This window comes from Suricata suricatta, chromosome 4, assembly GCF_006229205.1.
Source record: "Suricata suricatta isolate VVHF042 chromosome 4, meerkat_22Aug2017_6uvM2_HiC, whole genome shotgun sequence".
In the NCBI taxonomy this organism is placed as follows: Eukaryota; Metazoa; Chordata; class Mammalia; order Carnivora; family Herpestidae; genus Suricata; species Suricata suricatta.
Genome location: NC_043703.1, coordinates 70,130,271 through 70,155,575, shown reverse-complemented (window position 1 = coordinate 70,155,575; position 25,305 = coordinate 70,130,271). Strand labels below are relative to the sequence as shown.

Below are 25,305 nucleotides of genomic sequence, written 5' to 3'. Positions count from 1 at the left end.
AGGGGAGCCAGCGCCGCCTTAGCTTGAAGTCCACCTCCGTAGGTGAGCGTTCTGCGAAGTTCACTCTCCGGCCTCGCTCTCCCTTCCTGCCTCATCTCTCCCTTCCTGCCGTCCCCTCCCTTCCACTCCTCCGGCCACCCTTCTTCCCAGGCAGGCTCCTACCTGGGTGCTTTTGCATTTGCTGTGCCCTCTGCCTGGAATGCTCCCCCTCTGGACCTTCCATGGTTCCCTCTTTCCTCTCATCCAGATTTTTCTCCCTGCGCTTTCCAGGTGAGGTGAGGCCTGTCCTTATGTAAAATTACAGCCCCTCCCCCACCACCCACGCACTCTTCCTGTCCCCTCCCTGCTCTGGGGTTCCGTCAGCGCCTCCGGCTGTCGAACATATTAATTTTCCTTGGGCCTTCTCTTTCTCATGTGCGTATTCCACGAGGGCAGCGATAATAGGGAAACACACATCCAGCCCTTGAGATGCGCCAGGGACTGCTCTCAACTCTCTCTCTGTATAACTCGTTCACTCCTCACGACAACCCTACGAGGTGGGTACCATTATCGCCCCCATCTTATGGGTGAGAAAACTGAGACCCTGCGGTCACAGAGTTGGCCGTGGAAAAGCCAGGGTGGAAGGGGTCTGGCTGCAAAGCGCGTGCCCCCCAGGCTTACTAATTACCTGCCTGACCTCGCGTGCCCTTGCGTGCACCTGCTGAGTGAAGGCACGAGCCCCGCTGGCTAACCTCAGCCCAGCAGTCTTATCGGAGCAGGCGATGCACACCCAGGGGCAACTGGAGAGGATTCCCAGGGTCATGCTCCCCCCAGGCTCTGCCCCTCCACGACCACCTTTCATGCAGCAAGACAGCGGTCAGCTGAGCTTCTGGGAGTACCAGCGTGGCTCCTTTCTTTGCTCCCCTTTCCAAGTCCCCAAGGCTCTAATGCCCCAATGCCCACCTCCTAACAGGTGTGTTATTTCACGTTGTCTGCTTGCGATGTCCCTGAAGTAAACTGGCATTTGCGAAGAGCGCCCTTTAGATCTCAGGCAAGTGCTGAGTGGCCCTTGATCATCCCCAGTGTTCAGGGTCACGAACATTGCTGCCCTCCTCGGACTGCTTCCAAATAACCATCCTGGACGGTGGTGGTCCCCAGGGGCTTGGGAACTCAGGGGCACAAGAACCAAGTCAGAGTAGTGATGAGGACTGTTGTCCTCATTTATTATTAATTTTTTATGCTTTTTATTTATTTTTGAGAGACAGTACGATCAGGGGAGGGTCAGAGAGAGAGGGAGACACAGAACCTGAAGCAGGCTCCAGGCTCTGAGCTAGCTGTCAGCACAGAGCCCGACCCAGGGCTCGAACCCACAAACCATGAGATCATGACCTGAGCCGAAGCCGGACGCTTAACCAACTGAGCCACCCAGGAACCCCTGTTGTCATTTAAAACCTCCTGTTGGCCAGCACTTTATTCAGCTTCTCAGGCTAACATTCTCCTTTTCGAGAGGCCGGTGGAAACCAAACCCACCTGCCTGCCTGAAGTGCTGTGGCCTTGAGATCAGGAAACAGAATAGCTTACAGCTGGAGTTACCTGCTGCTGCTAAGATTAGAAACTGACCCCAGCATCTTGCCTGCTAAGCTTGGAGAGCAGAGCATGGACGCTTGCGCCTGCTGCTGTCTGTGGCTTTCCCCAGCCCCTGGCCCCTCAGCACATCGCAGACGTGCACAGATGCCAGCTTGTCCTGTCCCCCTGTGGGCAGTTCATCCCCACTTGTACGCACAGTGCCTTTCCCCGCATATTCACTAAAAGAGGTCTGGTCTGAAGATCTGTGGTCAGCAGCAGGAGAAGGTGCTTTGAGGGAGCCCTCTGAGCAAAGGCTTGAGTTGGGGTGTGCTGATCGGAACCCACGGGGCTGAGGCCACAGCCAGAGCTGGCCTGTCCCCCAGCAGAGCGCCACCTGGGGCCTCACTCGGGTTTCACTGGTGCAGATAGGCGCGCCAGGAGATGTGCTCTCGCCCAGCCTCTCCGCCGGGCCACAAGGGCCTTGTAGAGATTTTACTCTGGGGACTATTAGGAAGAAACAAGGGCCCTGACTTTTCTACTCGAGAACGAGTAACATAAGCTCCCTGTGTATATTTAAGAAGTGCTCTGTCTTGTGAAGGCTCTGAGTTCTGTCCTTGATCCTTTGTAATAAATAGCTAGCGATTCATTTATTTATTCATCTATGCAGAGGATAGTTAGCGAATGCCACCACCCGCGAGGCGTTCTGGAGGCCAGTGTGAGAGACACCAAGATGTAGAAGGTGTGGGCTTACTCTAACCTCAGGTTACAGATCAGGGAAGGTTCTGAGACGCACACCCAAGAAGCTGTAATGCTGGGTGAGAAGTACGGAGGACGGATGGGTTTAGGAATGTAGATTCCTCCCAGCTACGAAGAAAAGGGAAAGCTTTAATGGTGGAAATCGCTTCTCAAGATTATATGTGAGTAAACCTTGCCTATGAAATTCCATTGTTCTGGGGGGGATGGATGGTGGTTTAAATCTATGAATTATTCAGGTCCCCTCCTCCAACAGAGAGCGAGCAGGTGGTGAGGATAAAGGTGAGATGCACGTCAGTCCAGTGTTCGAATTTGCAGACAGAATAAAGGCTCGTTTGTTTAGTGCAGGGTCAGAGTCAAGTGTAGGAGCACAACGGAGATTTGGATGGTCCGCCACCCGTGTCAGTTATCCATACGGGAACCCCCACACTTAGTGGGGCTTCTCTATCAGCGGCAGTTGTGTTTGGCAGCACTGACTCTGCAGGTGGCGGCATCTCTGTGCTTCTGGAGCCTTCAGAATCAAGTTAACCCATCGCCTTCTCCTCATGCCCCCACGCCTCACGCTGGCAGTGGGAAGGCTGCGGCCGCCTTGACCGGCAGGATTTTCAGAGGCTTTCTGCAAGCTGGGAACAAACTGTTAAGGCAGGCTGACCCTCTGGGTGCCCTTCAGTCACCTGGAAAGGCCATGTCTGTCTGTACCTACACGTGGGAATCACTTGGGGCACCTTGTAACAAAACACAACTCATCATCCTTGGGCCACATGAATTAAATCAGAATTGCTGAGTGGGTCCTGTCCTGGGGGGTTGGCACTGCAGGGATGCTGGGACAGCAGGGCCCTGTCCTGCAGTCCTTGCATAGGGCTGCCAGCAGGGGGCGTGGTGTTACCTCTTGGCTTCTTCCCGGGACTTCCAAGATAAGGCATGACTTTTATTTTTAACGTATGACTCTAAGGTGTTTCATTAAAATCAGCTCTCATTCTACTGTGTATAGTTAGCTGCACATTAGTAGGATCCAGATTGCCACAGCGACCCTTTCTCGAAGCACGCAAAACCGATTTTCACTCTAACACACGTGCTGTTCCCTTCTGGCTCCAAACATAGTTCCTTCTCTGCCCAGCTTGCGGCGCCCTCTCTGGGCTGCCTGTGGCTGGTCCCCAAAGATGCTTAGCTGCAGAGTCTGGTGTTCAGGGATCAGATCTGTGACCTTTGACCCCCTTGCTCCAACACCCTTTGGCAGTTTGTCTTACTCCCCAACCTGGCCTGGAAGCCACCAGTCCAGGACGGCTGCTTCCTATGTGCGTTACGGGTTGTGCTCAGTAAAGCAGGAGCGGAGCCCTCCTTGAGGAGCAGTCGAGGTCCTTGGGAGTTTCCACCTGCTTTGTTTCCTATCCCGGAAATGTCTTCTACCCTTTCCTGAAGAAATCATCTTGATAGACGCACTGGAGGGATCAGCCTGCCCATGCTTGATCAGAACGTTCAGAGGCCACTTTGTCCATCATCTTTCATTATGTCTCTTTGGGCCTGCGCGGCAGGCAGTCGGCTCCCATCAGCAGAAAGTGCACTCTCCCTCATCAGACGGAATGAGGTCCCCAGGGGCCCTCTGGCGTCCAGCACCCCATAGGCAGGGGGTGGAGGCGGTACAGGGAAGATCGGGGCTTCTGTGAACAGGTGCCCCCGTGCCGGGCTGCAGAGGGGCAGAGTGGACCTGGGAACATGACACATGTGGCCTGGGGACTCTGGCCGGGCCAGCTGCCTGCCCTGAGTCCATGCCCAAGACACTAGCAGCGATGGAAGGAGAGGGAAGGGGGGGGGTTCCTCCTTATCTAGAGGGGAACATTCAGAGAGCCCTGGAGGGAGTACACCTGGCTGGGCTCCCTCTGTCTCATCAGATATGAATGAAGACAGTGTCTGGGGGTGAGGGTGAACGGGAGTTTAATCTGGTTTGGGTTTAATGAGTAAAACGGAGTCCATTCAAAGCGTGGGCTTCTTCATTCTAAAGGTAAGTGAATTGCCAAAGCCTCAGACAATTGCGTTTTACAAAGGGCTCAGTGAGGGAGGTGGACAGCGGCGTTCTTGCCCCGCCAGAAGGCGGTTTTCCACGCCTTCGCTCCGCTTCGAGGCGGCCCGACTGTCCGACAGGCTGCTGCGGAGCAGAGTAGCGTGTCTGCATGACTGGGACTACTGGACGGACGTGTTGACAAGGACAGACTCCTCTGTGGCACAGCGTTCAGCTCCCTCTCCCTGGAGAAGCGAGGAGGGTGGTCCCGCAGGGGTGCGAGGGGACCCTCCCCCAGGTTCTAAAAGGGAAAGGACGCTTCACCAGCAGAAGTTCACTGTGGCCCGATCTCGTTGAGCGCCTTTGGCCTCTGATTAGGTGATCGGTGCCCAAAATGACCTTGTGTTTCCCTCGGTTCACCTTGGCTTGAATCTGCTCACATGCCTAGAGCAGCTTTTGTGTCTTCTCAGGCTGAGAGCCCCAACTGGCTGCTTGGCACTGGGAGCCCATGCTCCCGACGGAAGCCAGCAGCTATGGGAAATGTCTCGGGGATTCATATTATGACCAGAGAGAGGATGCCAAAAGTGTGCCAGCCCTCTCTGGTATTCAATAAAAACCATAAAGACGTATAGAAACCTTAATTACTAAAGAGTAAGGATTTACTGTGCCCAAATTTTGCTTCATTGGCTCGCATTGGTTTCCTTCAAAACATGCTGGGCTTTCCTCTCACTGCCTTTCAGAGTTACAGACTTAGTACTTCCTTCATAAAAGCACCGCTGAGGGGCTGAGACAGTCAGGTTATGCCGTTCCAGCGGCCTTAACATGTTGGGGGCCGGGTTTTATCACTGCTGAGTCCAAGACCTGCCTTCCACCAGACCAGAGGGCCGTGTATCTGGCCACAGACATAATGTAGCATTGCCAGTCAGGGCATACCCCCTCCAGGGATGCATGGGACTCTTCTGGAACTTAGCCTCTGTCCTAAAACCACCCAAGGCAGTTTCTGGAAAAGCCCAAGAAACTAGAGTCATACCAAAGTCTGATGAAAGATTTTTCTTTATTCTGAACCAGGTAACATAACTCCAAATAATGTGTGGGTCCTTGTTTCTACAGTGCGCTCTGGGCTTAACTGACATCAGTAATAAAGCAGAAAGAAAAAACATTTTCATTTTTTTTAAAGTCAGCGATTCATTTTTCCAAGAGACTAAAAAGTCTTGGACAAAGATGCTGTTAAAAAACTCATATAAACAGGGATTGGACAGTGAAACACTGTGGTGATCAGCCTTTCTGCTGAGTCGGACTCAAGAGTCCTGAACCGTAAGGAAAATATTGTTGAATCAAGAAGGGCCAGTAAATAAAAGAGAATCCGTGCACACCAATGTCCGTTTTCCTAAGATAATGCAGCCTTCCTCACACAGTGGAGTTCATTGTCGGTTCTGCCAATGATAGTTTTGTTTTAGCGGATGAAGTTGTCATTTTCTGCAGGAGAGAGAAGTCAGGCAAATTCTCCGATGCAATTATAGGATCCAGAACAGGACTCTATCCCATTTTAAAATAAAAATATTCCAACGCATCCACTTCACAAGTGGGCTTCCTTTCTTGTGGAGAACGCTTCCTCCCTTCAGATCAAAGGTCAGCTTGTGAATGATCCCCACACAAATGAGGCACCTAGACTCCCTCTGAGTGGGCGGCAGAATATTACTGTCGAGAAGTGATATATTCTCACCTGGTCCACTGAAGGGCTGTAGGACCCGGGCCCATGGCCTGTTTCAGTGTTTTTCAAATCCCAGGTTTTGACACAGTAGGTTGTGAAATAAATGCAGTGGTTTGCAATGGGCATTTTGGAAAACAAAGTAAGCTAGGAATGTGAAAGCCAGATGATTGCAAATAGGAAGGGAAAGTGCTGTTTGGTGCAACTTGGGTTTTGCTGGTGCTCACGCCCAGACGCGATGTAATACACAGTGGCGTTTTTACCAACGGGTCACTGGAAAACATTGTTCTGGTTTGCTCCTATGGGGAGAGGTTTTGTTTTGTTCTGTTGTTTTGTCATTGTTGTTATTGTTGTTTTGCAATTGCTCCTGAACATCATATATTTGATGGTAAAGCAACAGCCACAATAACAAATACAGTAGGCATATGGGGAGCGCTGGTTTGCAGAGATCAGGAAGGGTGAAAATAAAAATCCTGAACCAGCTGTGCCACCTGTGATTACATTCTGGAAATGCACCTTCAGCCAGGGAAACACGAGTAGCTCCACGTTGCCGGGGGCGGAGGTCCGGGTTATGCAGAAGCAGGTGCAGTGAGTGCACACAAATCTGCTGCCTGCCTCAGTGCTGGGGAGAGCGTCCCGAGGCTCCCCCTTGCTGGGGGAGGCAACACGGTGTGTTTGAGAGAGTTTTGCCTGTGGAGTCAGACAGACCTGCGCCAACTCCTGGCTCTGCCGTTTACGAGCCCTTTGCCATACCTTTCAAACCTCTCTAAGCCTCAGTTTCCTTGTCTGCTAAATAGGCATAAAAATACCTACTTCATGATGTTTCTGTGAGAGGTAAGTGTAATAACCAATAGCAGGTGCATTAACAGAGGTTAGGTCACTTACTGTACCTTGTGCATTGATGCTCCTGTCTGTCACTGGGCAACAGAGAGCAAAGCATCCAGTAGAGGACCCTCTTCTTTTCCTTTTGTATCATTGCCTCATAGTGATTGGTGAAGGGGAAGGAATGGGAGCAGGAAGCGGGTGGGCTGGAAGCCAGACCCAGCTCCGTGAAGAGATGACTGAGGCAGCCAGACCCCATGGGGAGCTGCCATCTTCCCGTGGACAGCCGGGCTGGGGCTGTGGCAGTGACTTCCCTGTGACACCCCTCCCCCCACCCCCTGCTTCTGGGCCGCCATGTCATCAACAAAGCCCAGCGCTCCTACCTTGGCACAAGGCCAAGATAGCCGTCATCTCAGCAGAATGGCTTGTCCTTGACATTTTGGGCCACAGACCTTTCTCCTGTGGAATTCTACCCATGTTCTCCAGGCAGCAAGGACACTGCTGCCACCCATCCCCCCAGTCTGTGTGTAACCATAGCTGTGGCCTCCTTCAGGTAGAAGATATCACAGCCAGCCATGAGGCCGCGGTCCTGGAGATGGAGAGTAACCACACGGTAGCCATCGCGATCCTGCAGGATGACCACCACCACAAGGTCCAAGGTAGCTAGCAGCCATGAGATGTGCGGCCATCCAGGGTGGGTCGTGCGAGCCACAGCCTTCCTGCCATCTTTCCTCTCTTGCTCCTCTTCCCATTTTCCCTTCCTTTCCTTCCTGGTGTGTCTTCTGTGTTGCTTCCTGTGGAAGGAAGAGATAGAAACCCAGGATCCTTCCAGGTAATTACTTCTTTCCTCAGAAGCGTTCCCCTCAGCCTGGCCTGGTATATGAGGACCCTAGGGAGTGGTCTCAAGGGCTGACACCCAGCCTGGTTCCCCTCCACCGGGGCTCCTCTGTGGCTGCTGTGGGGTGCTGCTGGCCATCATGATCGCGCAAAGCTCCCGAGATGATTCTGATGGGTCCCCAATCTTGAGACCCACTGTTCCATGGCAGGCCTGGAGATCCCGGGCTTTTCCTTGTCTTGTGGCCTCTTAAAACAAAATGGAAGCTGCTGCAGGTCAGTGCGTTTTCCCCGAATTTGTGGTGTCCTGGGAGCCACGGCAGCGCCCAGCTGGATCTGCGTCTCCACACCTCCCAGCCATGCCCCGCATTCCCTGTGGGCTCAGTGCAGTTCCAAGCGGGATTCCTTTCTATATTTTTGTAACTTGAATTCTCTTTCAATCCGTGGAGGCTTTTGTGGGTCATACGACAGTATATTAGTAACAACATTTACTAATTCAACTAAGATTTTAACTTGGTGAAAGAACCTTTTTTTTGACATGCATGTCCATTAACATTTACGATTTACTTTTCAATTTCTACCCCCCTCGCTTACTTTCTCCTAGTCAGCTGACTGTGAAAAGTATATTGAAAACAATGAAATGTAATACATAGATTAAGAAGTTTTAAGAATTTGAAAGTTCACTTCAGTTTTAAATTTTTTTATTTTTTAAAAAATATGTATTTATTTTTATTTATTTTATAATTTGTATTTATTTGCTTATTTAATTTGTTTATTTTCATTTATTATTTATTTTTATTATTTATTATTTACTTTATTATTAATTTATTTGAGAGACAGCAAGCAAGCAGGGAAGAGCGGGGAAGAAAGAGAATCCCAAGCAGTGTCTGTGTTTTCAGCACAGAGCCCCACATGGGGCTTGATCTCATGAACCATGAGATCATGATCTGAGCTGAAATCAAGAGTTGCATGCTCAATGGACTGAGCCATCCAGGCACCCCTTAAAATTATTTAAGGCTATCATGTTGCCTTTTGTTTTTGTATTTTCATAAAAATAGACCTGGTACATCTTTGTGATGAATGAAATCTCACTTAGACACCATATCCAAGACCTTTGAATCATATGTAAATGTTGAGGCAATGTCAATGTATTTAATGATAGCTAAAAAATTTATTACTATGGTCAGGATGACGCTTTCAATGACCATTAAAACTAATCCTGTAGACAGAGTCAGGTTGACCAGAAGGCTGCATGGCTTTATATCAATGAAATCAGCACTGATTTTTTTCCCCCCAAATGTAAATTTCAGCTATAAACAACTGGATTTCTTAGAGACTTTCACCATCATTACTTAAAAGATTTCAGTCAATGGAAACCACAAAGTCTTTCCTAATTGCAGCTCATGCCAGCCAGAATGATAATTGCTGGCCTCCAGTGCTCTCCTGTTCTAAGCATATGATTCTGGCTGATTAATGAGACCTTTCCTCCCTGCAGTTATAACGTGAAAACAAATTGCTTGTGTAGCCAAAAGGAGATGAGCTTCACGCAGCTAATAAGATTCTTTCCATCTGGAGAAAAATAGAATCCGTTCACTTAATAACTCTTACATGACATCTCTTTCTGCCTAACTTGCAAATTATTACCAGAATGACACTTGGCATGGAATAGAATTGTTCCAAACTCTCTGAGAGGAACCAGTCCAATTAGTCCTTCCTTCTGTCTGAGCATCTTAACATCGAATCTTTGCTCTAGCAAATCCTAGAGATCTGTGGTTTCCGGAGGGTGGCCCCCAGGCCACCAAGGGGTCCTTGCAGAAACAGCACCGGCCCCATTCATGTGTCCATTCCCCAGCTAGCTCGGGGGGCTGGGGCACCGCAGCTGCTGACAGTGCTTTCCTTGGAGGCCACCGTCTTCAGCCCCAGATTGCTTCCTTGTGGTGGAAAGAAGAGTCATTGAACTTGGGTTACCCAGTTAGTTGCTCTTCCATGAGGAGAGCTTGGAGAATCGATGAGTACTGTGCATGGAGAATCCAACTTGGCCAGGGTGGTAGTAGAGCAGGTTGTAGGATTCGTGTGTGTGTGTGTGTGTGTGTGTGTGTGTGTCACATGCACGTGTGCGGGTGTTTATGGAGATGTGTTCATGGTCACAATTGTATTGTTTGCTTCCCTCCCTCATTCCTTTGCTCTTTCCCTCTTTTTCTTTCTTTGTCCGATTTCCTTCCTCCTTCCTTCACTGTCTTCTAAATGGCACTGCATACAACTTCAAAATAATGGAGAAGTCTGTTTAGGCTTCAGTCTGCGATATATCAGGGTCCCTTATTTACCTAAGTTCTAAGTCTGGCAGAGTCTTATTTGATCATTTTCAAAAGACCAAATTAACTATTTGATCTCTTCTCTCCAGAATTGATATCCACCCATGAGCTTGAAAAGAAAGAATTGGAAGAAAATTTTGAAAAGCTGCGGCTGTCATTACAGGTTAATATTCACTCTTAACAGTGTATTTGCTTTTAAAGTGTATTTGTTTTGAGAGAGGGAGAGAGGGAGTGAGTGGGGAGGAGGACGGAGAGAGGGGGAGAGAGAGAAAGGGAAAACAAGAGCGAGCACACACAAATTCCAAGTAGGCTCCATGCTGTCAGCGCAGAGGCTGGCATGGGGTTCAATCGATCTCATGAACTGTGAGATCATGACATGAGCCGAAGTCAAGAGTCAGACCCTTAACCAACAGAGCCACCCAGGTGCCCCAGTATTCATGCTCTTAACTCTGGTATCAAGATAATGGCAGTGTCACTATGGCTATCCACAGACACTTATCCAGCACCTACTGTGTGCTAGATCCTGTACTAAGCGTTGGGATGTAGAAGTAAATGAGACTTACGCCCTGCCCTTTGGGAAGCCACTGTCCACTCAGACAGCTGTGACCTAAACAGCGACAGCACAAAAGGTAGCACGTACTTATGCCCAGTGAATGATACCATTAGTGAGCACCACAGGAGACGCTGTCCCCCACTCTCCATAGTCTGACCATAGGACATGCTCTGGGAATTATGGTTCAGGTGACTTCAGTCACCTGGAAGTGGGTGAGATGAAGAGAACTTTCTTTGCCTTCCACTGCCAACCTACAAAAAATATGGCTCTCCGATGCCGGGAGTTGCCTGGCTTCCTTCTGACCGCTGTGGGGAGAAGGAAGGGTCTCCCAGACCACATGCCTCTCCCTCCTGCCTTCTAGAGACCTAGGCCACTCTCAGCCCTAGGGCAGAGCTGCCTGGGTCGGTGACCCTGCCTCCCTTCCCAGCCATGGCAGCCCCAATCACAAGATTCTTTGTTAAATATTAGGGACACTCACATGGGGAAATGGTGGGAGGTGAGTACCAAAACCGTAACACAAAGGCAGGGATTTTGCTTCGATTGGGCGCTTTCCTCTGGCAGTGTTCATTGTCCAGAGCCCACCCACCACAAAGGGAACCCACGACCGTGTAAGAGCCAGTGTCACAACTATTGAGGGTACTATTCAGAGGTTTTCAAGTGGGAATCCGCCTGCTGCAAGCCCACCCCTGACCCATCGACCCATCGATGGTCCTGCGGCATGCATGTGCGGTCCTCACACGACACCTTCACCCCAAACTGCCTCCGGGGACCCCACATCCTACACCATCGGCTGCACGCCCCCTAGGGCGCACAAGCCAGGACCCTACTGTGATGGAACACAAACCCCATCCAGTCCAAAACCCGAAGAATCGAGAGTTTTGTTTCACATGTGAGTCTTCACGCTGCTGCTAACATTAAACCGTCGTGAACTGCACATATTTTAGTTGTGATTCTCCATGGGCAGATTTCATTTGGCCAACCACCCCTTTTTGGGCTACTGGTGGTTAGAGAAACAGGTCTGGGGCAAGAGATTTGAGTGCTTTGAGTTTAAATCCCCACTATACCCCCTCTTACTAGCTTTGAAATTGTGGACAGTTACCTAAGCTCTGTAACCCTTACTTTCCTCGTCTGTAAAACGGGGGTGAAAAGGGTACCTTCCTCAAGGTGTGAGCAGGTTAAGGGAAATAATGTGTGTAAAGTGTCTAACACAAGGTGAGCTCAGGGTAGATGCTAGAAAGTATTAGGGGTGCCTGGGTGGCTCAGTTAGTTGAGCGTCTGACTTCAGCTCAGGTTATGATCTCACAATTTATGGATTCCAGCCCCACATCGGGCTCTGTGCTGACAGCTCGGAGCCTGGAGGCTGCTTTGGATTCTGTGTCTCCGTCTCCTGCTTGTGCTCTGTCTCTCTCTGTCTCTTAAAAGTAAATGTTAAAAGTAATTTTTTTTAAAGTAGCAGCTACTGCTATATAATAGTTTCAAGCATTGTTGCATTTACTATTAGTATAATCATGCCATTAACTGCTGAGTGGCCCATGCTGGGTCAGGTCGCCAGCTGGGTCTTTCTGCCTCTTAGCTGGCCATAAAGGAGCCAACCTAAGTTGAAAAATAGTCTGTTCTGTCTGATTGCTGTGGCACCGTTGTGCGCCTGTGGTCTGTTTTGAGGAACGGTCAACAAGGCAGAAAACACGTGGTTTGCCATTTTAGATCTATCCTGGGTGGCGTTCGCCTGTTGCGTCTTTCATGGTTTTGTTTTTGCGATGGAGGAGGGGAGATTTGAAAGAAATGCTTCCTCAGACAGCGCGGACGGGTGTGGGGCAGGAGCCATGTGGCGGTACATTTTTACAGTCATGTTCTAGAAGGTGGTGGTAGCCGCACAGTGCCCGTGTGCCCGGGCTGTGATCTCTGCTCACCAGCCCTGCGCGGACAAACTCCCCCTGTTCGATGCGTTGCTTGGATGTGCCAGCATTTGCGTTTAATGGCTCCGCGGGGACTTTTATTTCTTAAAAACAAAATTGGAAATAACTGGAAACAAAAAATTTTTTAAAAAAGTAAAGGAAGCTGCCAAAGGTGGTTTGTAAAACAGGGTCCTCTGGGGAAACGAAGAAAGCGGTCAGGACAGTGCTTCATACGTTACAGTAGTCTTATGTGGAACTGTGTAATTTACAATCCCTAGCTCTTCATATTAGTGGGATGAGCTCACTTCTCGTGCCAGAAGAGTTCCTAGGGAGACCCTGGTCCCTGTGATCCGGTGTTACAGAAGTGGAGTCACTGGGCAGAGTACCTTGGAATACTTTGCAGGAATGGGCCCGTCTGGGCTGTGCGGGAAGTAGAGAGAAAGCCCACTTCCCAGCATCCTTTGCTCAGCTGCAGTGACCAGGCGTTGCTGGGGTTGCAAGCAAGGTTGAGTGCAGTTGCCTCTGCCCTGAGAGCCAGGGAAAGGGCCGGAAACAATTCCTCCTCAGACACGCCTCCATCCTCTCCACCTGCACACACAGGGCTGGCCCATAAGCCGGGGGGGGGGGGGGGGCGTGCAGGGGAGGCAATGAGAACCGAGTGAGCTGGGAAAGGAGAAAGGCTGATCAGAAGCTACACGAACGCAGTGTAGAGTCTGTACTTGGTCTTGACGCCAGTGGGGTTTTACACAGAGGGGTGACATGTTCAGGTTTGCAGGGAAGCTTAGAAGGCTCCCCCCTGACTCCAGAATGAGGGCAGAGGCATCCTACCCCAGGTGCCAGGTCCAGGAATGAGCCAGCCACGTGGCTAAACTTCAGGGAGAGGGCGAGGGCCCCAGAGAGTGTGTGGACTCCAGGAACATCAGCCCGGTGGAATTGGCAGGACTTGAACATTGACCCCAAAATGAGTGTGTTTGGTGGTAGGAGGAGGGGACAGGGAAGTCAAGGATGGTTCAATGGTTTATCGAGGGCAGTTCTTTGAGAGAAGGGTCTCATTCTTCCTTAAGTCAAGAACCAGAGGCCTCCCTCTGGCGGGCGTGTGCCTCTATGATATTAAATCAGGTCATTTAATCAGATATTAAGAAAGAATGTAATTAATAATTATTAAATAATAAATTCAGATATTATATCATGAAACGCCTCCCACCATCAGGCTGCTTCTTTGAGGGGGAAGGGTAACAGCCCCCTTCTCGGGGCTCTCAGAGTCGGGCTGCCTGCTCTGAGTTCTCCCTGGGTGCGGCATGGACACCACGTGACCCCCTCTTTGTGGAACCCATGGGACAGGCAATCCAAGCAGCCTCCGCCTTGCCACCCAATGAAGGGCATACCCAGTGAGGCCACCAGCTCTGTCATGGACTGAGCTGGCCTTCTTGTCACACTTTGTAGGACCAGGTAGACACCTTGACCTTCCAGAGCCAGTCTCTGAGGGACCGAGCCAGACGCTTCGAGGAGGCCCTGAGGAAGAACACCGAGGAGCAGCTGGAGGTAGTCATGCCCCTCCCAACCCGGCCCAGAGCTCCCACAGGGCACCCCCTGCCAGGGGCCACCTCTGCAGTCTCCCCCAATGACAGGACCTCTGTGTCGATCCACTGCTGAAGCGACAGTGGCCAGGACATGTCCCTGTCAGCACCTCTCTCCTGACACAGAGGATGGCTGTAGGTTCTCTGGTGACATGCTATTTTTGGCAGATTTCACTCCCCAGCCCTGAGCTCCTGTGTTCCACACAGCCGGGGAGCCCTCCCTGCAGGGACCTGCCCCTCCACCCCCCTGGAGACGTGCGCCTCACCCCTCCAGCCCGCTGGGGACCCACCCTTCCACCCCCTCAGGGAACCAATCTCCACCCTCTCAGGACTCAACCCTGCACCCTCTCTGAGACCCGACCCTCCACCCCCTAGGAAGAGTGCAGCTGGGACCCAACCTGCACCACCCCCCGGGATCCTCCCCTACACGGCCCTGGGACCCAAGCCTCCACCCCCCTGGGGAGAGTGGAGCTGGGACCGGCCCCCCCACCTCCTCTGGGACCCAAGCCTGCACCCCCACCCCCAGGGGCCCCTCCTACCCCCCCCAGGGACCACCCCCCACCTCCTCTGGGACCCCGCCCCTCCACACCTGCCCTGGGGAGAGTGGGGCTGGGACACTCCCCACACATACCTGGGACCCAACCCTCCACCTGGGACCTCCAGGCCCGGGGAGAGTGGAGCAGGGACCCGCTCCTCCACCCCCTGGAACTTGCTCCTCCAGAGCCTTGGGACCCACCCCTCCACCCCCCCCTGGGGAGAGTGGAGCTGGGACCTGCCCCCTCACCCCTCCTACCTGAGGACTCAACCCTCCACCCCTTCTGAGACCTACCCCTCTCCCCCGCTGGGGAGAGTGGGGCTGGGATCTGTCGCTCCATCCCACTGCAGACCGCCCAGGGGACCCACCCCTCCCCTCCAGGGAGAGTGGGGCTGGGACCCTCTCCTACACCTCCCTGGGGACTCAACCCTTCCTCTCCTGAGACCCGCCCCTCCAACCCCCTGGCATTTCCTGGGGCAGAGTGGTGGGCATCTGTAACAGAGATGGCTGTTATGGGGGGCACGACTGAATGGGATTTCTGGCTCTGGGGCACAGCGGGCTCTACGGGCTGCTGCTGAGGGGCTCTTGCTCCTGCCGTTGCAGATTGCACTGGCTCCCTATCAGCACTTGGAAGAAGACATGAAGAGTTTGAAGCAGGTATTGGAGATGAAGAACCAGCAAATACACCAGCAGGAAAAGAAGATTATTGAGCTAGAAAAACTGGTGAGTCGGCTTGCGTCCTTGGGAGTGCCCCAGTAACCTGGTCCGTCACTTTCACCTGAGCAGAAATTACATAGTTAGCCTCCAGGCCTTTCTGACGAAGCCAAGAATTTTTTGTTTTTTTGTTTTTGTTTGTTTGTTTGTTTGTTGAGGGAAACAACAGAGAGGGGAACAGAGAATCCAAAGCAGGCTCTGTGCTGATAGCAGCAAGCCGACTTGGGGCTCAGACTCACAAACCGGGAGATCCTAACCTGAGCCATAGTCGGATGCTCAAGATGCTCAATGGCCTGAGCCACCCAGGTGCCCCTGGGAAACGGGGAGTTCTAATAAGGAATCTGAAGTGGCTTCATTTTGTACAACCAGGGAGCCCTCCCAATTGCCCGCCTTTGTGCCCCATCCGCCCTTCCTTCCCTGGAGGATGACGGAGCATCCCTGATATGTGCCAGGCACTGCGCACAGCACTTTACACATAACCCCCGACAGACAGCAATCCACTGGAGCGGGTGCTGTCGGGAACGTTTCCTAGACCCATATGCAGAAGGAGACCTCGGAAGAGAGTGTACCGAGATCTCATACGTGGACCGTTCAGGAGCGAGCCCTGGCCCCAGTGCTCCTGTCCCTGCTCTTGCAGCCCTCTGAGTCCCCCTTCAGCTCAGCGCCCATGGAACTAGCGAAGGGGCCCCACTGGGGAAGCAGAGCCCCCCAGAGCTCACTCCCCACCTGCCCCCCCGGCCGCAGACACAAGGGTCATCCGAGTCACTAGCAGAGCAGCGTGTGCCCAAGGAGACACCATCGCGATGTGGAAGTTGGCCTCAGGGTCTCAGATGGATAGTTTTCCTTTTTTATAGTTACGTATTCAAAGCGAACTTTGATACTACAAAGAGAAAATACATGCATTATAAAAAATTAGAAGATGAACACAAATAAGAAAATTAAGCTGTATTTCCAGCCACCGCTAACACTTGCCAGAGTTTTTTCTCCATGTAGCGTGTACACCCCACACACATGCTGATGCTCATATGCTGCTTTCTTCCTGCGTGCAGACCTTTCACTTGCCCTGATCATCTCCTTTCACTTTGGAAGTTCCCCGTTTGTCTCTGAAATATCCCCTGAGGCTAGTTTTCCCACCCCAGGGGCTGGTCAGGACCACGTGGTATTTTTGGTCATCATGTCCTCTATCTAGCACCTCTGCCTCTTGAGATGTCTCTCACTGGTCAGCGCAGGATGGGGGCAGACTGGGGTGCGACCGTCCATAGCCAGCACGCTGGGTAATGGTGACCCGTGGTACCGCCCAGCCGCCCAGAGCTTCCCAGCAAGGTCAGGGCCCCACCCTTCCCAGCCCGGCTCACACGGAGACCCACAACCCTCTGCGTCCAGGCTGGGCCATCCGCATGCAGTTGTCTGGTCACCCACAAGCCTTAGGGTTTCTTTGGCTGTTCTCAGCCATGTTCCAGGCATTCTTCTCCTTCTAGAAACCTTTCGGCATTTAAAAAAAAAAAAAAAAAGACAAGTTTAGTCACTTCCAATTTCTTGGGAGCAAAGATGAAGACTGAAGGCAAGTGCCCGACTATAGGGCTAGGACAGAGTTCAGTCCTTCGGCCCCGACTCCCAGGCCTGTTCATGGAAGGGGGCCGGTTCTCTTCCAAGATTCACTACCCAACAGTGAATTTGTCATTTTCTTTTCAAAACATAATTCATTTCTAAGTTTTACCTTAGAATGGACCCGTCCTGCCGCAAGGCCCTGGGGGATGCACAGACAGAGAAAAAGGCATAAGTGCAGGAGAATGATAAGCACGGATGATGTTTTCTGAGAATACACCGAGCCCGTCTCGGGCTTTGGGCTCCTGGCTGCCTGCAGCCTCAGAAGGATGAACGAGGCCCAGGTCATCTGTTTCCGCCCTTCCATTCATTCTGTATGTCGTGCTGTGCAAACACGCCTGGCGAGGGACCCATCAGCCAAAGTATGGGCCCGGTGGTGTTCACAGCTTCTCTCTGACAACAGGGACACTCACCATCAGGTGCCTTCCACACAGGACCCCGATGTACACACACACACACACACACACACACACGCATAATACAGATAAAGACTGTTTCTATCTATAATATGTGTAACACTGGTTTGACTATGTATGGGTTGCACCCTGGTATTTTCTGGTCTGTTTTATTTTGTTTAAAAGACACACTGCAGACGTCCCTGTAACGATTTCATAATTGTGAAGGCAGCGCAACTGCGGTTTGCAAACCACCATTCTTGATGACGCTTCAAAGCCCGGAAGCCTTGCTGAGAACCTCCTAACACTGCATCTTTTTTAGGCGGAGAAGAACATAATCCTAGAAGAAAAGATCCAGGTTCTCCAGCAGCAGAATGAAGACCTCAAAGCAAGGATCGACCAGAACACCGTTGTCACAAGGTAGGGGGGGCCCGGGTGTCTGAGCTTAACCAAGCGTGTGTCACCTACAACGTGGCTTTGCTCTAGAGCTTCCCCGAGGGCCCTGTTTGTGCCCCCGCATCCGATTCACCTCCCTCTGCCAAACTGTGAGGCTTCTCCACCCAGGCTCTTGGCATTTCTTGTGTCAAGAGAACAAAACACGCCACCACGCACACTACCTGGCCTGTGCCCTGGCGCCGCCTATCAGTTGTGCCCACCTTGGAGGAAACGAGTGACACTGGCAGAAATCTGCAGCGGGGGGGGGGGGGTGTCTCCACACAGCTGGGAGATGGAGGGCTGCTTTCTGGTCACTTTGGAGTGAGTCACCAGCTGAGCATCTCCAGGCCAAAGAGAAAAGCCACATAAGCCAATGCTGCCTTAGTGGAGCGGTGTAGACCCGCGAAGGCCCCTCCACTGCCGAGCTGCTCTGGGCCGGCCTGGCCAGCAGACGGCAGGGAGTAACGAAGGAGTGAAGCAGGGCTTGGGGTCGACTGGCCAACGGGAGGTTACAGGCAGACCTCGGAGGCGCTGAGTTTCCATTCCAGACCACCACAAGAAAGCAAGTATCCAATGAAACCATCAAATGAATTTTTCCGGAGCAACTGAATGGCTTTCCGGTACATGTAAAAGTGAAGTTTACACTCTAGTCTCTTAAGTGTGAAATACCATTGTGTCTAAAAAAAAAAACCAACGGACATACCTTAAGGTAAAAATACTGTATTGCTAAAAACTGGAAACCATCATCTCACGGTTCAGTGAGTCATAATCCTTGTTGGGGGGAGGGTCTGGCACACTGGGTGCTCATGGGTTGGGGGGCAGGTGCTGGAGGCTGGAGGGACTACAGCAATTTCTGAAAACGATGATGTTCGCTGCGTCAATGGACTCACTGCTGTTTCTCTGCAGCACGTGATGCTGTTTGAGAGCCTTTTACCCACGGCGGAACTTCTTTCAAAACTGGAGTCAGTCCCCTCAAACCTTGTTGTTTTATCTGCTAAGTCTGTGTAATATTCCGAATCCCGTGTTGCCATTTCACCCACCTTCACAGCATCTTCCCCAGGAGTGGATTCCGTCTCGAGAAACCACACTCCTGGCTCAGCCGTGAGATGCAGTCCTCACCCCATCATCATCCATCACGAGATCACGGCAATGCCATCCACCTTCAGCCCCCACTTCCGGTTCTGGTTCTCTCGCTGTTTCCACCACATCTGCCGTGACTGCCTCCACGGACGTCCTCACCCCCCCAAAGTCATCCCCGGGGGTGGGAATCAGCTTCTGCCAAACGCCTGTGCATGTTGATATCATGACCTCTTCCTGTGAATCATGACTGTCCCAAATGGCGTCGAGAATGGTGAATCCTTTCCAGAAGGTTTTCAACTGATTTTGCCCAGACCCATCAGAGGAATCCCTCTTTGTGGCAACTATAACCTTACAAAATGTATGTCTTTTTTTTAATGCTTTTATTTATTTTTGAGAGAGAGAGAAGGAGAGAGAGAGAGACAGCATGAGCAGGGGATGGTCAGAGAGAGAGGGAGACACAGAATCTGAAGACAGGCTCCAGGCTCTGAGCTGTCAGCACAGAGTCTGACACGGGACTCAAACCCATGAGCGGTGAGATCATGACCTGAGCCAAAGCCGGACGCTCAACCTCGAACCTGCGAATGGTGAGACCATGACCTGAACCGAAGCCAGATGCTCAACTGACTGAGCCCCACAGTTGCCCAACAAAATATATTTCTTAAAGAATAAGACTTGAAAGTCAACATTACTTCTTGATCTGTGGGCTGCAGAATGGATGCTGTGGCAGCAGGCGTGGAAACAACACGAGTCTTGTCTGCATCTCCATCAGAGCTCTTGGGTGACCAAGTGTGTTGTCAACGAGCAGTAATATTTTGAAAGGAATCGTTTTTCTGAGAAGTGGATCTCAACAGTGGGCTTCAAATATTCAGTAAACCGTGCTGTAAACAGATGCGCTGTCATCCAGGCTTTGTGATTCCATTTACAAAGCACAGAGTGGATTTCACATAGTTCTGAAGGGCCCCAGGATTTTCAGAATGGTCAGCACTGCTTTAGCTTCTGTCATCAGCTGCATTAGCCTCTTTCGAGAAGGTCATCTGTTCTTTGAAGCCGTGAGGCCAGACATCTCCTCCCTAGCTCTGCAAGTCCTCGATGGCAGCTTCTTCCAATAAGGCTGTCGAAAACATGTTGTGTAGTGTGACCACCTTCCTTACTGAGCTAACCTTCTGGGCAATGGGCTGCAGCTTCTCTGTCAGCCCTTGCTGTTGCACCTTGAACTTCTAGGTTATGGAGACGGCTTCTTTCATAAGCCTCATGAACCCACCTCTGTTAGCCTCCGACTTTCCTTCTACAGCTTCCTCACATCTCTCTGCTTTCATAGAATTGAAGAGAGTTAGGGCCTTGCTCTGGAGTAGGCTTGGCTTAAGGGACTGCCGTGGTTGGACTGATCTCCGATTCAGACCACGCATACTTTCTCCACATCAGCAATAAGGCAGTTTCACGTTCTTATCATTTGTGTGTTCACTGGAGGAGCACTTTTAATGTCCTTCGAGAATCTTCCCTTTGCAGTCACAGCTCTGCTGCCTGTTTGAGGCAAGAGGCCCCAGCTCTCAGCCTGTCAAGGGTTCCAACACGCCTTCCTCGATATGCTTCTGACTTCAAGTGAGAAATGTGTTACTCTCCCTTCTGCATGAACGCTTAGAGCCCATTGTAGGGTTATTCTCTAGTCTAAGCGATATCGTTGTGTCTTAGGGAACAGGGAGGCCCAAGAAGAGGGAGAGAGACGGGGGATTGTCCAGCTGGTGGACACAACAGTCAGAACACATGCAACAGTAATTGATTAAGTTTGTGATCTTATAGGGATACGGTTTGTGGCCCCCCCAAATGATTAACGTAGTGACATCAAAGATCACTGATCGCAGATCGGATAACATATAGGACAATAACAAAAACATGTGAAATATTGTGCAAATCACCAAAATATGACTCAGAAACGTGAAGTAATAAGCAAACGGCATTGGGAGAATGGCCCCCGATAGCCTTGCTCCACTGAGGGCTGCCCCAGACCTTCAGCTCCTACAAAACACAGTCTGCAAAGTGCAGTGAAGTGAAACACAATGAAATGAAGTGTGTCTGCGTTTTGTCTCTGAGGACGGAGCCCTCTCCGTGAGACCCTGGGCCTGCTCCCTGGCCCGCCACTGCACCAAGCTCCCCGCTGCCTCTGGGTGTGTCCCCCCGGGATACACACACGTGTGTGCTCATGCTTCCTGTTACACATGTGCACACTCACATGCATGCTTTCACACTTACACCCGCACACACACTGTTGTGTGCACACTGCCTCACAGGTCATGCATACAGCTGAGCTCCTGGTGCTGGCATTTCATTCCCTCCAGAGGCTCACAGGACACACTGTGCCAGGGAGGAGGTCTGTCACCTCCCCTTCAGCAGCAAGACCCCACTGTTGACAGCCTGAGCGGGGAGAGCCAGAGCCTCGACCCTACCCGAGAAACCCTTCCCACGCCTCTCCTGCGAATCACAAAGGTGCCCCGATCCAAAGAAAAGTCCAGGCTTTATCTGAGCAAGGTGACTTCCCAGGCTCAGTCTATCCAGCTACGAAACGCCTGCGTACTAATCCCCGTCTGGTCCTCAAAGGCGCCATCATGTTTTTACAATGTCACTTCCTGACAGATGGCATGGACTGCATGGGCGTTCCTCATTGGGCATCCCTCATCAGCACATGGTCACCGAGCACCTGCCATGGCCGGGTACCAGGCGGGATGCCAGGGATGCAAAGGCGGCTTGGCCCATCCTTGAGGGTGCCTTGTTTGGCAGGCAGGGCCACCGCTCGGACGAACGCTTGCAGCAGGGGGGAGGCAGCTGCTGTCACGGAGACCCAGGCCAGGGGCAGGGAGGCCAGGAGGTGTCCTGACGCTGACAGTGCTGTCCCTGCACTGCCCTTGTCATTGACTGCCACTATCCTGGGTGGCACACCTGCACCAACCCCCCCCCCCAATCCTCTTCTGCCTTGGCAATGGCTCTGCCCACCGGACAGCCAGTGCCTCCCCATGACCGGGCAGGGGGACTGTGAGCCAACTGGGTGTGGGCCAAGAGACTCTGGGAAGAGATGTGTCCTCAGGATGAGTGAACATCACATTTCCACCCAAGGTTCCTGGTCACTGTGGTCCCACTTGTCCCTGTTCCCCCCCCACCACCACCACCACAGGCAGCTACAGCCTCCTCGCTTGCCTTGACCCCACTGGCCTGGCGAATCTCCAGGTAAGTGCCTTCCGGAGTGATTGCTACCTGACTGTTTCCTATTCTCCTCCCGCAGGCAACTGTCAGAGGAAAACGCTAATCTCCAGGAATACGTCGAGAAAGAAACCCAGGAGAAGAAGAGATTGAGCCGAACCAATGAAGAGCTGCTTTGGAAGCTCCAAACCGGGGACCCAACCAGCCCGGTGAAACTCTCCCCCACATCCCCTGTGTACCGTGGCTCCTCCTCGGGGCCCTCCTCTCCCGCCAGAGTCAGCACTACGCCCAGATGACGCCTCCACCGCCAGCCGCCCGCAGGAGCTGTGACTCCTGCCCACCCAGGCTTTCTACCTGGAGGGAGTGTTGACCAGGGGCCCTGCCCTGCGCGCATGCTCAGTAGCTGCCTAGCTGCATCCTAAGCAAAGTCCTCTGCTGATCCTCGTGTAAGACTGTGCTGGTGTTGGCACTTAGGAAAGTGTAACTGGTAGTGTCTGATGTGCAAACGTTTGACCCTAGTTAGAGCCCAGAGAAAGAAAGAAAAACTCCAGTTGTTCTTGAGCAATGAACTTTCACTGCAGAATTTCAGGTTAGGTACAAATAGCTCAGTTTTGAGTCTACACTGAATCATCATTGTGTACTGCGCCGATACGTGTGTATATTTAGATACACGTATATACACACGCAGCAATCCCGAATTGCGTTTTTTTATACCACGGAGTGCTGACATATTTTGGTGAAGGTCAGCAGTTTTCTAACTTGTGCCTAAGAATTATTGGGAAATGAAAATGCATTTCTATCTAGCTTCCCAGGAATATTTCTACCCAAAATAGAAAAAGGAAAAAAAAAAAAAGATACAGAGAAGAAGCGCCTTTCAACCTACCACCAAGTGGTAACTCTACTCAACACGAACACCAGCGATTTGTGAGCGGTAACCGCCTTTGGAACAGTCAGCTTCTTAGTCAACATGATGTGAGGTCACTATGAGTCCATTCACAAGTTTTCATTATTAATGCTCCTGTCGTGAGTGGCGAAGGGATGGGGCAGGAGACCCTGAGGGGGATGATGGCACTCACGGCAGTGGATCATCTAGTCTCACAAACACAGGTTTTGCTTTTTACCCAAGTGGCATCTTGGAATCCGTCACGAAGCTATTGAGCCCTTGGGAAAGTGTGGAAGAGCATGACCTTCTAGAGTGAGGGTGAGGATGACCTTGGAGTTGGCCAAGCCCATCCACGCTCCCTCCTCAAGAAGGGAAACCGCTAATAGGATCTGTATTCCGACTGAGCACAGAGTAGGAAAGCGTCCTCGGGCACCCCAGGGGGCTGCTCTGATGTGACTCTCAAAAGGGTCAACCCACCAGAATAGGACCCTCGGGCCCCCATGTCATAGGCCAGCCCATCACTTTGGTTCTGTAACTCAACCCCGTCACTAGACATCGAGATGGCGCAGGGGCTCTAGCAAGAGCTTCCACCCTAGGGGATCAGGTCCGAGCTGGGCTAGTCCACCCCAGGACCCCTGCACAGCTGGGTGTGTTTTCTGCTGGACGACTGAGCAGAACCACAACTGACCATGGCCCCCCCTGAGGCCCCAGAGTCGCCCCCCAAAACAGCCAGCCCAGTGTCCCAGCTCCTGGACTGGCGTCCGCTGAGAAACAGTAGACATAGAATGCACAGCCTGTCCCCATATGCGCTATGCGGTGCCATACACAGACAAAGACGGTAGTTTTAACCATTGGTCCGGTGACGACCATGACACCTTTGTTTCCCGTTAGTGACAGAGACCCTGTGCTTTCTCCCGATGGCCCCTCAAAATTGTCCCGAGCACAGTGCTGTCTCTGAGCATGCCCAAAGCAAGCAGACTCATGCAGGGATGCTCCAAGCCGGGAAGAGACGGCCCACAGAAGGGCGTGCCCAGCCTGTGTGCGGTCCTTGCAAGAGTCCAGGCTTGCTGGCCTTGGGCACATCTCATTTCTAGCAAACCTCCAAGGGTCTTAGCCCATCCTAGGAACATACACAATGGAAACCCATTGAAGAAACATTTCTTTTTTCCTTTAGTGGCTCTGCATGATGTTGTGATACTGAGTTGGGCATCCCGTTAGAGTAGATCATGCCACGTTGACTAAACACAATTAGTTATTCTATTAGCAGGCACCCCCTGCCAAGAGTCGGTCAGCAGCTGCCCGGCTCTGCCGGTCAGGAACTGCGTCCTTCACGACACAGCAATACCCATTTCAGTGTCATGTTAGAATGTGCAACAGTGTGGTAGCCTATTGCAAAGTTGTAGTGACGTTAGAACTCGTAATCCCTCACTAGGTGGACTAGAGCTTGGCCCCGAGCAGCTCTGGCCTCAGGGCCTTGAGCAAATTCCCATGTAGCTCTGGCTTTGCGCCTTCGTCATGGACACCCGTCACATGTGGCTCCTATCCTGACACGTGGGGGTTGGCAGCCACCGTCCGCGTACAGATGCTGCAGCCTTCCCCGCCTGCTCCGGCCCACCAAACCTCACCAGCCTCTTCCCCTGGTGTTTGGGAGACATGTCCGTGTCCTCACACCCACCCCCGCCCACCACAAGCTGGATGAGGCTCGGGGGGCGGGGGTGGTCATCAGGGAAGGGGAGGGGGCTGGCGGGCTGGCGCACTTGGTGATTATTTGACTGGGGCCACACATTATTTATCTGGCCCCTACAGTTTCTGTGTTGCATATTTGTGTTTGAAGCATATTAAAATGATCTTGAGGGATCTTCTGTGACATGCACTTGATGTAAACGTTAGCCCACTCAGGCTTCAGGAAATCCAGGCTGCGGGTGTGAGGCAGGTAGGTTCCTTTGCTGCCTTTGCCAAGGTCAGCCGATCGTCACCAAGAGCCCCTCTCCACTGAGGCAGCAGGTCCAGGGGCCCCACAGCTGCCTTCCCACCCTGATTTCCAGCAGCCCTGCCCTGGGCCTCAGAGCTCTGAGGCTCTGCTCTGGATGGCTGTCTCCAGTTACCTGGGGTGGGCTGGAGTGGGCTGGAGAGTGTCACAAAAGATTGAGTACAGTCCCCTCACCACTGATTTCAAATTAAGACCTAGACAGGTGTATGCGTCCACCCCATAGAGAGCGTGACATGTCCTAAACCCCATCCAGTTTTATCTGGACCACCAAAGACCTTTCTCTTGAGTGGTAATGTCCACAGTGACAGCCATTCCTTATCCTGAGCTTTTGCCCCCAGGGCAGGACACAGGACCCTGGAAAGTTCTGTAGCTCTCCCTATACCAGCCCGAGAGCAGCCAGGACACTCCCATTTCAACCTGAGAGCTCTTGCCGCCCCCCCCCCCCCCCCCCCCCCCCCCCCCCCCCCCCCCCCCCCCCCCCCCC

At 52.0% G+C, this 25,305-nt stretch overlaps 1 protein-coding gene across 4 annotated transcripts in view; it reads left to right on the top strand.

The window, feature by feature from the left end:
* The window catches only part of MTUS2 (microtubule associated scaffold protein 2), a 537,267-nt gene extending 514,446 nt beyond the window's left edge, over positions 1–22,821 (top strand). For 3 of the 4 annotated variants that reach the window (XM_029936897.1, XM_029936896.1, XM_029936900.1), the window contains 6 exons: positions 7,378–7,483; positions 10,060–10,133; positions 13,862–13,960; positions 15,134–15,253; positions 17,567–17,664; positions 22,031–22,821. In XM_029936897.1, the coding sequence (XP_029792757.1) occupies positions 7,378–7,483; positions 10,060–10,133; positions 13,862–13,960; positions 15,134–15,253; positions 17,567–17,664; positions 22,031–22,244 (711 nt within the window). In that variant the 3' untranslated portion in view covers positions 22,245–22,821. The remainder of the gene's footprint in view (positions 1–7,377; positions 7,484–10,059; positions 10,134–13,861; positions 13,961–15,133; positions 15,254–17,566; positions 17,665–22,030) is intronic. The other variant, XM_029936898.1, reaches the window with a different exon arrangement.
* The last annotated feature ends 2,484 nt before the right edge of the window (positions 22,822–25,305 follow it).